Source organism: Microchirus variegatus (genome assembly GCF_963457635.1).
Source record: "Microchirus variegatus genome assembly, chromosome: 18".
In the NCBI taxonomy this organism is placed as follows: Eukaryota; Metazoa; Chordata; class Actinopteri; order Pleuronectiformes; family Soleidae; genus Microchirus; species Microchirus variegatus.
Window position 1 is genome coordinate 7352299 of NC_139819.1, and position 14804 is coordinate 7367102.

General features: G+C 42.0%; 1 protein-coding gene across 1 annotated transcript in view; it reads right to left on the bottom strand.

Moving 5' to 3' along the window:
• The window catches only part of LOC310939865 (netrin receptor UNC5C-like), a gene marked incomplete at both ends in the record, with an annotated part of 201882 nt that extends 187637 nt beyond the window's left edge, over positions 1-14245 (bottom strand). The window contains one exon of the mRNA XM_083904714.1: positions 14128-14245. Within this exon, the coding sequence (XP_083760840.1) occupies positions 14128-14245 (118 nt within the window). The remainder of the gene's footprint in view (positions 1-14127) is intronic.
• Between the last annotated feature and the right edge of the window lie 559 nt (positions 14246-14804).

Here is a 14804-nt window from a genome sequence, read left to right on the forward strand (position 1 = left end):
AATACGCAGACTAAACAATGTTGCTCCATTATTACTGTCTTGTTTAACCAACAGCACAAGAACAACACAGAGAATCAATACAGAGCCACGCGACTGTGTGTGTGTGAGAGAGGCAAACTCGTCGGAGCAGCCAGCAAGAAAGGTCCTTGATGATTAAATGTCCACTTAAGCAGACCTCTGAGACATGTGTACGCGCATGTGTGTTTTAAACAATTCTATGCATCAACTTGGGAGGGGAAAATGGTAAATCTGCCCAGATTGATTTTCCACCAGCAAATTGGTTGCTACACTTGGTCTACAAAGCTCGAATACGATCGGTTTTGTTTCCACTGATTAGAGGGGTCTTGTTTTGCGTATTGACTGCAGACAAGTAGGGCAGCCCTAACCTGAAATAACACTTTCAAGTCGAAAGAGAGGCATTTTCAACCACAGTCTCGCTCTCTTTATTTTTTTAAGTAGCTTACTTTGCTTTTTTTTTTTTTCATTAAACCTTCCATCCTATCGAGCAGACAGTGGTGAAAAGTTCCGAGTTTATTGAGGTAATGCTTCAACTTCAGTATCTCTGCAGACACTGGCACCTCCCAGACAACGGATACTAATACTCACAACGACTATTAACCCTTTACTGAGCAAAGAACTAGATTTGTGACGCTGAAAGTTCCTGCACAGCCCCTCAATCAAGTGAATGCAGCCCACCACTGAATATAAAGTTAGAATAATGTTTTTTTTTATTAATAGATTAATTTTCCATAATAAATAGGTTTATATTTTGAAATATTCATCGTCCCACATCAAAACAAAAACTTTTATTTTGAAATTAGGTGAAATAATCAGAAATATTATTAGTTTGATGTCTTTTTTTGCCCCCTATTAGGACCACGATTGAGAAACACTGCTCTATAATGTTCTAAAATAATGTTACGTCCACTTAATCTGTGTTTTTCTTGAATATTTCTTGTAGGAACCATATATGGTATATAAAATAAGTACCAACTAAATCTGTATAAAGAGGAATTTGGGTATTTTCACACAAGAAACGACTTTTGCTTACTTATTGTCACATAAATTAAGAGCTAATTTCATTATAATAATAATAATAATAATGATGATGATGATTTTGGTGACGACCTGCTCTTTGCAACACTCCGGTCACTCCAGAGTCTGTGTGGCACCGTCCTGTCCGACACTCTGATGCATTTTGTTATCGTAACTCTGCCGCTCTGTAAATAATTCATCGGACACACCTCCCCAGGACCTCAAAGTGATGGAACTAAAAGCTTAGAGGACTTAAACTAAACTTGAAAACATCACAGTGCAGAGGAGAACAATTCCCGGAAGGAGAAAGCTGCTCTTTCCCCTCCTGACGTTTACTCTCAAACTCTTAAAATGCTGTGTTTTCAATTCCACGTTTTTTTGCATGCTATAGGAGAATATTCATATTAATAATTAAAAATATATACACAATCACCTCCAAAAAAGGATAATTGCATTTGATATGTTTTTGTTCTGGGTAACAAATCATATAAGGTGAATTGGACATGATTTTTAGGTTGCTGCCTGTTGAGCAGCTGTCTTTTCAGGTTTTTTCGAAGCAAAGCTGTCAATCTTCCCGCTGACAGGAAGTCAAACTTTAAAGATGCTACAACGAAAGACAAAAAAATAAAAAAATAAAATCAACTGACAAGTTTGTCATTAGCTGTGAGTTCAGCTCATTTTCAAAAAACAACAAAAAGAGAAACTTTTGCGACTTGTGCTTTGACCCGAGGCCAAAAAGCGACAGCGCTGCCCTCATTTTCTGACGAGACCTCAGCACTGAGCGGAGATAAACCAAAACCCTGGAAGGGCCCAGAGGAAAAAAGCAACACAAATAACCACAGCAACAATACAAGGATTTGAAAGGGCTGTATGGAGCCGTGGGCATTGCCTGGGTTTAGTCAGCTACTTTTTGCTTCTTTTGAAACTGTTCCTTGGGTGTGGATGACATTTCTCAGAAGAGAGAAGACAGAGAGGGGGGAGACAAAAAAAAACACACTTCAAATGCATCTGCAAAGTTTTCTTCCCTGTGTCTTTTGTTCAAAGTTTAAATCTCCCTTTCCCCCCAGGAAGGATGCAGAGACGGGAAAGACACACAACTGAAGTGGAGAAAGACGATGGGTAGCGGAGAAGGATTTGACACAAAACTGTCTGAGAGCAAAACGGGAGTTGGTTACAGAGGGAGGGAGGAAGGCTCACAGACACTTATTTCATCCTCTTCTGATGTGGCGAGTTAACCCCCGGTGTGACATCATGACATAAGTCACACACACATGATGTCACCGGGCAGAAATACAAGACCTATTGCTTACAGATGGCTACTTGCCACACGGCACATATCGCGGAGCATATTTCAACGAGCAGGCAACCAAGTCCAGATTATGTGCAGCTGGTACAGTCGCAACCAATTTAATCCGAGATGGATGTCCAGCCATGATGCGGCGCCCGTCAAAAAGCCAGGACTGGTGAGAGTATCCTTGTAAAGGATTGGTGATACTTGGACAATTACCCGCAAAGTAATCAACAAGCTTATCTCGTCTCAGCACATAAAGATGAACCCACACAAGAGAGTGAATCAGAGTTTAATCACTCATTTAAAAAAATCTGCCCCCTATCTTTATATAAATGCAGGAGCCTATTAAATCACAGTAATGTCCCTTTAAGGTCTTAAAGGTTTTATTACTTGCTTTAAATCAAGGCATGATAAAAAATAAAAAAACGGAGAAGAATTATTGAAATTAAAATCACATATTGTACCATTCTTCTCACCAGGAAACCTTGCCAGCAGACAAATTTAAATAATTATAAAATGACTTTGCTCCAAAAGCGACTATCATAAAAAATAAGATAATTAATAACTTGACGGCGGCGCATGCTTTTTACGAAACTGTATCTGCCAAACTATCAGACAGCAGACAGATATTGTATATTAAACCTGCCAACAGCACAACAGCCACTGCATATGTACACATAGTAACTATCCCAATGTCTACTTTAACTGCCAAATTAACAGTTTTCTAATGATCGGTGCCACTTACTCAGCATGTGTGTGTGTCTCTGTGTGTGTGTGTGTGTGAGAAGAGTTGGCGGTCCAATGGCGCCACATGTCACTGGACAGTGAGCCAGTTTGTGCGTTTGTGTGCCGTCACCAAACTGCAACACCAGCTGTGCCGCTGAGAGATCACAAAGATGAAAAAAAAGGAGAGTGATGGATCACATTCTCTGTGTCACTGTAAATTCATCCATCCATCTTCTACCGCTTTATCCTCCACAAAAAACAGACCATTTCAAACTCAGAACCTGGGTAGACAAGTACGTACATGGTGGAAAAAGATTACGACCATATTCATTAACACAGCAGCAGCAACAAGTGCTTTTAAATTCAGCTTAGTCGTCTTTACTTGGGCAGAAAAGCCGTTACTCCAAGTCTTTATCCGTGTTACTCTGCGAGTAATAAATCATGAAGCATACAAAGCATTTATTTGAGAACGGCTGTGTGGCTCCAGTTTAGCTCGTCAATTGTTTGATGATCCGATTTCACGCTATGCCATGATAACTTGTTTCAGATGAAGCAAGTGTGTGTGCGTGTGTGTGTATACTTGACTTCCAATCTACTATTTCATCTCAATTTCATCACCTGTCAGATCACAGCAAGACGCCCCCAAAGTCTGCATCCCTCCCTACAATACAGAGACCGTCACACCTCAACATTACAGGAACAGTGAGTGGAGCATTTAAACATGTGTTAAGTGTTGATCCATTTCAAAACAGGTGTAATAATTAAAAAGAAAACTTGGTAGTGGGAGACTTTAAATGCCCGCCTGAATCAATGGAACCATTAGAGTTCAACGTGTCGTTTGATTTCAGTATCAAGGGACTGTTGTAGCTTCATTAAATATCTCAAAACCGATGAGGATTATTTTAATTAAAGCTTGTTATTGTTGTTCTAATTCTGCCTCGGTTTGGTCTTTGTGAACAAAACAGTGAAGCATAATAACTTCTTCAGTTTCAACAGGATGCTGCGTCTTTCATCTGAAAATGGGCTCTGTCTAGCAATACTATCAGCCCCGACTGAGGGAGCGTTTGTGTGTATACAACAGTGGCATGGTCAGGACGTTTACATGCCTAGTTTAATCACGCTAAAGCCACAGTCCGGCAATCTAACAACTCGCCGTGTGGGAGTATACATGTGTGCATGCTGTACATGTTCATTGCGATACACATTAGATGTAGCATAACTCTCGTGGTTGCTGTGTTGTCTGAAGAAAGACGGCGTCGCCGTATGATGTTCGACAACAGTACTGCAATTGACATGTCGTCTCCTCCTACTTCCTGGTCAAAAACTGGGGAGGAAATTTCGGTTCATATGCAAAATGCCAAGTCCGACTCCAGTCAGACTAAGCGTATACATGCAGGAATAATAGGACTATGAATCGAATTATCCAGGTACGTTAGTCTGACTAAGACTAGCTCGATTTTAGACGGCCTAATGTGTTTACATGACATTAAAAAAACAAATGATTGTCTTAGTCTGACTAAAATCGCACAGAACAGTGTCAAGAAAGATTAACTCATCAAATGGAGCACTTGTCAAACTTTTTGTGAGCACCTCTTTGTGTTTCTCTACTTGCAGTACAATGCTGCTGTTGCCTCAGTCTGTAAAACAAATCACTTCCTGTGTGCAGCTTGGCAGTATCTCCAGGCAACACAAGATCTAAACACCCCAATACTGAGAAACACAGGAAGAGAGAGAGAGAGTTGATAAACTTGATCATAATCGTGTGAACTCATGTAACAGACGTTTGTTTTTATTTAAAACCCACACTTCACATCACACAAATCGTACAACAATGGCTGCTGTAACACGGCCCTGCAGAGTAAAGTCTGACATCAGGCGACCTCCGACAAGAAAGCACTTTATTAGCTACAATTAAATTCATTCTAAATTAAAAGCATGAAGTGAGAGGAGTACCTGAAGGTACAGCACCTGCCTTGACCCTCAGCCTCCTCACAGGAGTCCGCGGGGATGGAAATAAAAAAAAACACCACAAGCAGAGAGGAAGAATGAGTGAAAGAAACAGTGACTTTTAGGGTCAAATTCCTTTTTTAAATAAACGTCAATAAAATGTTTGTAAGACAATTCAGGCCCCCCGAGAGCCCGAGGGCTTTGAGGAGCACACAGCTTACAAGACTCACACACTCATGCATTAACACACACACACACAAAAGTCAGTGTGGGAGAGAATCAATGAGAACAAAGCACAGTTGAAACATGCTATAAACAACAGCACAAAACAAGTCAGTAGGTCTGTACTTTAATAAATAACTGAGTCACACTTTTCTGAACAACAAAAGCGTATAAACAGACCGGCTGTATTAGAGATGACCTTCAACCTCTCAGCCCTTCAAAACAACTTTTTTTTAAACTTTAAGGCATTGACCTCATCATCATCCCCTGAAATCTCTACCAGCACCTACTCAATGCCAATTAAAAGCTGAGGATTCTGAAGCAACTTAATGAGGGTCTTCAGAGCCTCAAATCATACATTACCATATGAACATGTGATCTGTATCAAATATTACATGATAAATAATAAAATTGACTGTGTTTTGCTGTAAGTTGCTAACACAGATGGTCCGCTGTCCATTTGTTATATTCATATTGCTCTTTTCTAATCATCTTAACATGCATCACTTGCCATTTATGTACATCTACTTTCTCCTATTTTCATCCCCCTCATAAACCAACTGCAAATCACGTCTCGTCCAGTAACACGCAGAGCAAAATAAAACCTGGCTATTACACAAGACCTTAGCCTTGAACAGTGTAAAAGGAAGCTTTAGGTATGAGAATCACAGACAAACACAATGAATACCAGGCTACTATATGAGCCTGTATTCATTTGAAGACTCAATTCATATAGAACATAAAAAGGGGAGAATATACAATATTCTGTCAACAAGGCCATCAAAGATGTATGGGGTCAATTCAAGTTACCTGTCCTCCATTGTATTGACACGTGGTATCCAAGTAAACTAGTGATGCAAATGTTTTCTTCAATATGATTCATATTTATTGTATTTATTTAACCTTTATCTCTTTTTCCAAGTGTAAAAATAATAGTAAACCCATAAAGACATCACATGCAACGGCATCATCAAGGTCGATTGACTCTTTAACACCGAGCGCATTTCAGATGGCGCGTTTAACGCACTTTGCGTTACCGTAATTACATGATGGTTTATGCTATCAGGAAAAATTCCAACGGTTTCTGAAAGCTGAGAAGTCAAAGTGGTTATTATGGTAATTTCAGGAAGCCAGAGAGGAGGGAGTTGGAAAAACACTTGTAAATATATTTTACACTGTTCACATTTCAAATTAAAAATGTAATCTGGTGTTCATGTAGAACTACAGTGTTTTTTCTCAATAAAACAAAGGTAAATTGTCAATAACTGCCAGATATTTAAAGTTATTCTGGAAAATCAGCAATTTTCTGGCCCTTTTATGGTTAAAATGACAACAAAAAAATACCCAGAGTTTTATGAGCTGCTATAGAAATGCTAAAGAAGCTACATGGGTACAGCCTGCACCAAATACTGGGCCTAGCTAATAATAGACATTTCAGAGTCTACCACTGCAGAAGCATCAGCCTCAGAATGTGAAAAGCACGCTCCAGCTGGTTCATCCTTTTTTCGGCTGCTGTGGAAACGAGGCAAGATTGTGACCTCTGCAAAGCAAGGCCTTTGCCTGGTACATATAAAGTACATCCAGTGAATACAAAAGGGCCTATACATGAAAACTAAACAATTTTTTTATTATTTTAAACCAATTATACACTTACGTAAACATAATTAGGCACTATATTGAATTTTGCCAATAATTCCTACTAAATAATACACACTGGAGCCATAAAGTGGCCAATTTTAAAAGTCAAAATGAAGCCAACTCCATGGCCTCAGTGTGAATTCAAGTGGGGTGAAATCATTCAGTCATCACTTTTCCCTTCATCAAATTTATTCCCTCTCTCCGCGAGAACTGTGATTAATTACTAACCCTGCAGTCTTTGCCATTTCGCACCCCGACGTCCAATATCTTCCTTCCCTCCCACTCGTTAAATATTACTATCCTTGGCTTTTTCCAGACTTCCTGCGTTTTTTTCACTTCGACGCGATTACTTATTTTTCCTGGAGTACAAAAAACATTTCAGGAAGCGAAATCTTTACAGTGGAGAGTCATTACTCTCTCTCTCTTTCCTTCCTCTCCACCTACAGTACTGTCCTACCTGTTCTCCTCTAGGGGGGAGAAGGAGCGAGAGAGAGAGGAAAGAAATAAGAAAATGCTGTGTGCATGGATAATTCTGGAACATAGCAAGGCGATATTTCATCCCCCACGCGCGCAACAATGGACACACAAAAACATGCCTTCTCAGCAATGCAGTGCCTATATTCATTAGCCAGTGAGAAAGCAGTGTTCAGATGAATCAAAGCAAAGTGCTTACATGTAAGCTTGTCGTTACAGAGGAAAATATATCGTGTTCCTTGTTACAGTTGGTGCAGAGCCAAAAGAAAAGGAGGGGGGAGGGGGGGTACTTCATACTGTACCCCGTATGAGTGAATTTGGTTATATGTTTCACACAGAATAAAACTTAACTGCACAGTACAGCGAGTAGTAGTTTTGGGGGTGTAGTTCTTGTTTTTCCCTGGGCGCAGCACACAGTTAAATTACATCATGTCTGCAGCAGGAGAACAGGCAACCAAATCCTTTCTATGCACATGCTAAATCCCCTTATTCACAGCATCCTGGATTACAATGTCGTCTTTCAAAAAAAACACGCCTAACTCCTGTGTTTGTGTGTGTGTGTGCGCACGAGGCGTAGACGTAAGCCTGAGAGGTAAAAAGTTACAGCGGTGATTATAGTAATTATGGTTTCAGGTTTTTGCATATTCCTTCAGATGGACCATTAGATTAGCAGACAGTTTGGCACACAGAGAGAGAGAGAGAGAGAGAGAGAGAGAGAGAGAGAGAGAGAGAGAGAGAGAGAGAGAGAGAGAGAGAGAGAGAGAGAGAGAGAGGAAAAGAAAAGAGTTACTGTTGGGGTGACGGAGGGAGGAGTTGGATCGAGGGCACAAGGAAGAGTGAAATAAAGGGGGGAAACTGGCAGAAAGGATGTGCGGGGTACAAATAGAGGGAGAGAGATTAACAAAAGGAGGAGAGAAAGTAGTGGTGAAAGATACAAAGAAGAGAAAGACTAATCCTACAGGCAGCTTCCCAGTGCATGCTCATGTCCTCCTCCTCCTCCTCTCTCCACATTAGAGTTGCATGGGCTTTTACAGTGTGGCTTTGTTTCCTATCAAAAAGGGAGCATGAATGTCAAGTTCTCCTTTCATTACACGTCTTCTTCTCCTCCTCCTCTGCCACTTCACTCTTTCACAATTATTAAGTCTCGGTTCCTACGGAGTCTTCTCCTCCCACTTTTGCGTCCCAAAAACAAAAAGGAACGGGGGTCCCAGACTCGTGGAGCCCCGCCCCCCGACACCACACGTCTTCTTAATTACATATTCATGGTGACACAAATAAGACTTTGTTGCTCCAACACCCAGCACCCATCTGCCGGGCGTGTGTCTGCCCTTAAGGAACCGTTTTAAACAACAATACGTACGTGGGCTTTCTTTATATTTATGTTTGTTCAAGGAGCGACACCTTTACAACACTGTGGCTCATAAGTTTCAGATAAATCTCTGCTGGCGTGAATCCAAACAAAACACCACAGAGACACCGTGACAACAGGACAGAAGCGGCGGAAGTTGGTCTCTGCAGACGGACGACGGAAAACAAAACAAAAAAAAGGGTGTCAACGTTAATCGCTCGTCTCCAGTAAGTGCGGCGTGTGCTGCTGCTGCCGCTCGTTGTTTTTGAAGCAAATAAAACCAGCACTAGCTATTTACTGGAGGTTTTATGGTGTCAAATAAAAAGAATATATGGACCGTGAAAAGTCTAAGCTGCCGACTGTGGATAGAGGCGAGGCCTTAAAACAAAAGAAACTCAGGGGTGAGAACAGCTGGCGCGGAGCTCCTTTTCTCTACCTGTATCCTTTTCTTCGTTACTTCCATTTAAAGTACTGTCTAACGGCACTGGATCCACACATACACGTGTGTGTGTGTGTGTGTGTGTGTGTGTGTGTGTGTGTGTGTGTGTGTGTGTGTGTGTGTGTGTGTGTGTGTGTGTGTGTGTGTGTGTAGGCAAAATCCCCCCTCCCTCTCTGACTGATGAGTTACTGTGACCACACACACAATGTCCTGCTGCTTGTGAGCTCCATTCAGAAGGGCAACAATATGTCCACTGTTTGAGTCACACTCTAATTAAACAGCGTAAATCTAGCTAGAGAAAGGGAACGACGGAGGAGGAGGGAGAGGCAGCAGTGAAAAGATGGACAGAACATACAGGCTGGGACGGAGCGAGAGAGAGATGACTGACACTCAATATGGGAATCAAAAACGTCTCAGTGCAAGTCACTTTTTTTCTAAAGTTGTTGACTTATTCCATGATAAATCACATCAATAAAAGCTTCTCTAAAAAAACGATTCACGAGCATTCATCAGATATCCTCCATCTGTCAAGATGCCCAGGCGGCCGAGGCCCACACAAATATAAAATCAGAACTCTGATCAACAGGCGAGCCAATAGGATCAAACATTCCCTGAAACATTTGAACCTCGGCATATAGATGTACTTTGACATTTACAAAAGCAAACATTTTTCAAAAAGAAGTCATTAGCACTTATTTGTCGCTTTTTTGTAGTGATGGTTAAAAAATGAGTCTCTAAAGAAAGGCTAAATTTTAAAAACAGAGGCACACAGGCAGTACACAGATTATCTGGTTATTTGTAGCAATGCTCTTTTCGTTTAATAAACAGACCGCTCCAGTTCGACTGTAGGTGCGCTAACGACGCTAAAAGAGCTAACCCAGCTAACGCAGATAACGGAGACAACTGGTAATCGGTGCCACTGCACGAAATAACTGCGTTACTTTGGCGACTCGTTTTAACAAAGTCACGTAAATATGACGTCAGGCACGTCTTTTTCCGGTCAGTCGTCATGGAAACGCGCCATGCGTTAACAGCGTTTATTGTTCGTTTCGTTTTTGTTTAGTCTACAAAACTGAAAACACTGCTTTTTTGTTTGTTTTTTACTTCACTGTGGCCCGTCTGCAGTACCTTCAAGGCCCATCAGAGGGCCGCCCGTGCGCCACACTTTGGGAAACGCTGCCCTTTAGCACAGCACAATAATCCGACTACAAAATATGATGAAAAGAGTATGAGCCTTTGAATCCTAGATCATAACAATAAAACATTTTTAAACGCATCATAATTCCTGCATGGTGAGAGCTGGATGGGACCAATGGGAACGATAGTGTCTGCTATTGATTGGGAACAAACAGCTACCTCTCAGAACACCCCCCCCCCAGAGAGACACACACTCACAACTTACTAAAACAAAAAAAAAGCCAGGAAATGGGAGCCCCCAAATGAGACCTGGGGCATGAAAAATTCATAATTCCACATCTTTACATGAAACTCGAGAAGGAGTTAGGCCCCAACAGCGGGGGGAGACGGCGAGGATTCACTCTCACAACACTTAGCTTTACTTTTCTCGAGCTCAAACAACGCGGATGTTCGAATAGTCTCACACACAGGGGTGCGTTGTTCTTATGTGTTGTTCCTGGGTTTTCCCCCTGTGGAGAGTGAAGGTGGTAAACGGTGTGGAATGGTGCAACACAGCCTTTCAAAACACAGCAAAAGCATGCCGAAAAGGGTTTAGCGGGTAATTGCCAAGCTGTTTTTTGCAAAAAATGTATAAACCACACAGAGTGGGATGATCAGCCCAATATAAAACCTTCATGTGAAATAGAGCTGCAACTAACGATTATTTTCGTAATCGATTAATCTGTCGATTATTTTCTCAATCAATCGATGAATCGTGTGGTCCATAAAACATTGATCAGTGTTTGTCAAAGCTGGAAATGACGATGTTCTCCACAAACCAAAATGATTCAGTTTTAATTATTTCTTTGTTTATGTGGAGCAAAGAAACGAAGAAAATATTCACATTTAAGAAGCTAAAACACTCAGAAATCATGTTTTATTAATGATAAAAGCTTCAAACAGATTATCAATTATCAAAATAGTTGGCGATTAATTTAGTAATCGATTAATAATCGATTCATCGATTAATCGTTGCAGCTCTAATGTGAAACATATGCCACTTAAAGTGTGTATGGAATATGACAATTAAGAACCAACGTATTGCGTCTTTATCGCTAAAACTAGCTGATAAACTGGGGAATTTCAAATCCAGATGAAGCCACACAAAAAAATGATTAATTCCATTCCTACTGCCAATAGTCGAGTTATTTCAAGAGAAGAAAAAAAACTAATTAAATAACTTAGTGATAACATTGTGGCAGTTTCTATTTACCAATCAGAGCTGAACATGATAAAATTGGTGGAAAAAGACATTTAAACTGTTTTGTTTTGACCAGTGGGAACGTGTTGCTGGAGCGTTAAAGACTGTCCAAGCACACACACACACACACACACACACACACACACAAAGAGAGAGAATGCAGACAGAATGGAGCATTGTTTGATCACAGAAATATCTTGCTGTGTGTGTGTGTGTGTGTGTGTGTGACAGTCAGTCGCCTTGTCAAGTTTTAGAGGAGCGATGAAAGCTGGTACAAACCACCCAGAGAGATTTTTTTCTCCCTCATCCATTCATCCTTTCTCTCTCTGATGCATCAAGTTTGCCACATCAAAACCGGCCAATCGCATTGTTCTGGTGTGAGAAGCACAGCCAATCAAAAAGACCACCCCTTTTTTTCTTTTTTTTTTATTCCCTATAATTCCCAGCTGTCCTTCTTACATGCACTTGAACCCCGTGTGGGTTGCAGTGCACCATGGGAGGACAAGGATCAGAGAATAATGGGTGGGGGACAGCGTGAAAAGCTCTGGCAATATCATAACCAATCATGCCAAGTGTGTACAAGACACCATGTGTGTGCGGCCACTCTTGCTCGAGCCAAGTTTCATGCTCACATGTACAAAATCGCACACATGATGCAGCACTTTGGGTACATGTTCACACCTCTGCGCTGCAGCAGGTTGACAGATAAACACCTACGCACAAAAGCCTCCTCTCCTACATGGACAACAACACGTACACTCACAACAAGAGAAGTGTGTAAATACACAGGAAAGAGTGCGTGAGAACTGAATGTTTCTACCCCGACAACCTACAGCAGCTTAATCGTCAAAAACCTTTAGAATTCATAACAAACAAGAGGACTTTTCAGGCATTCATTTTAGATCAAATGTGAGCTAATGGTTTTTTTTTTTTTTAATCGGCCCAAAGGCTTGAGGGTTGGCCTCGGTCGGACGGTTGACACATGTACGCACTCGAGCTGCTCATGAGAGGATCTCATCCAGCACTCACCTCTCATTGTCTGTGCACATGAACACACTCGAACAGGAACACGGTCCAAAAAAATATGAAAACCAAAACGTTGGCTTTTCAAATTGACCAAAAACAAAACAAAGTGTTCAAAAGGCGAACACACGTGGCGTCTGTAGTTTTTAAAAAAAGGAGGAGGAGGAACGGCTGCTCTTTAATGAACTGGGAATTGAATCAGAGAGAGGATCAGCTATGTAAACAAAGCAAATCCCACTTCCCCCCCCCGGTTAGGTCAATGTGTTTGTGTGTTTTGCCCCCATTCAATAAAAGGCAACTAATGAGGTGACTCCTCACAAGACAAAGACACAACTTCAGAGTCGCTCGAGTCAAGTTGTAGTAGTACAAATACTACATATAAAGAATATAGAGGGCGGGGGGGGGCTGTACATGTGGGTATACAAGGTGTAATTTATCAGAGTTAGGTGGAACACTGCTCAAATCATGTCCCTAAATTGCAATGTATTGATTCAACAGCAAACCAGTAGAGAACGGTCATGAGCTGAAATGCTCGTCGTTCCCTAAGGCATCAGGAGAAATATCATGTCCTACGCAGTACTATACTACCCCTTAATCCAGCACACGGTAAGTGAAGTTACAGGCTTCTTTCAGAGGCGCTCAAGTGGAATATTAGTTAATAAAAGACTGGAGCAACACATATTACATTTAATAAGGGATGAAATCCACGATAAGTGGCCACGATGAGGTCAGCGGTGCCATAAAGGAGGGGGGGGGATAGAAGGTGAATTAATCAGCTTGATAAAACAACACAAGGGTTTTGGCCATTAACGCTTGAGGATGAACATGAAGTTTTCCCCTCAGAGAAGGTCACCGAGAGTGTAAAAGAGAAAAAAAACATCTGTCTTTTCCCCCCTCAGTGTTTCCAGGGAGCACCAGCATTATTATTATTATTATTACACACTGAATGTCACACACCTCACAGCAAATTAAAATAAAAAGCCACTGCTCTATAGCAGCCTGTTATTCTGCAACACAGCACCTGACTGCGTTGATACAGGTCACGTGTGACACATTATATGATGGAGATTTTTTTTTAACACTTGAGGTTTCTGCATAATTGCGCTTAATAATGCGCTTCTTGTGGCGCAAAGTGTTTGTGACTTTCTGATCAATTTTCCAATGGGGAATGCAGTGGAGCGTCGCCTCTTATTTGGCAAAGTGCTCTGCGGTGAAGACATGAGCGCAGTCTTTTCACCGTCTTCACCTTCATCCAAAACACATCAAGTCAAAAAATGACTGCGGTGTTGGATTAAGATTTGGACTTAAAGTCCCTCAGTGTTCCGCGGGACTTTATGTCCGTTTATAGTCGTCAACGGGAGGACACGTTATTACATCCTTTACTGGAGCAGCCGTGCGTGAAAGGCACCGCTTTTTCTACGGTAATTAGTATTTATTGGTCGCAGCTGCGAGTTTGGGTTTGTGCAAAGGAGGCGAAGGAATGCGCAGATATATACGAAACAACAGCACTGTTTAAATGATGTAAAGGCAAAAATAAATGCTGCCAACAACAGACACGCAAACACTTTAACTCTAGTGTGAAAGAGGAGACTCAGCTCGGGTCTTACCTTGGGAGACTCCTCGGTGTACGAGCACCAGGAGCAGCAGGATCCCCTGCGTGGTGCACATCCTCACCAAGCCGCTGCCCTCGTGTCCTATTCCACTTCTCTGTCCACTTTTTCCCATGACAGGCGACGCGTGGAACACATACACGCACCAAAAACTGGTCCACTTCGGAGGGATACGCTGGGATAAACGTCCCCCCTGCGCTTCGTAACCTCCTCCTCCACCAAACGGGGGGGGTTCTGCTGCCGGTCAAAAAAACCCCAAAAACCCTAAAGTCCAAAGACACCCACCTCCAAAAAAAAAAAAAAGGTGTAAAAAGGAGAGTCCGCGAGAGTCCGAGTCCGTGTCCCGCGTGTGTGCAGGCGCAGGTTAAAAGCTGCGAGGGTGGTGTGGGAATAACCACGGGGTCTGTGTGTCTGTGGGCTCGTGTCGGCGGCAGCACTGACTCCGCTCTCCTCCTCTGTGTGTGAGTGTGTGTGTGTGTGTGTGTGTGTGTGAGCGCGCTCTCTCTGCGTAAACGGGAGGCTGGAGAGAGAGAGGATGCCACCGCCCTCTGGCTACCACACTAGACCCTCAGCCTCTCTCTCTCTTCCGTACATCAGTAAGACAAAAACAGGATGGAAATTAAATCACCATCATGACATGTCTGTCTCTCTCTCTCTCTCTCTCTCTCTCTCTC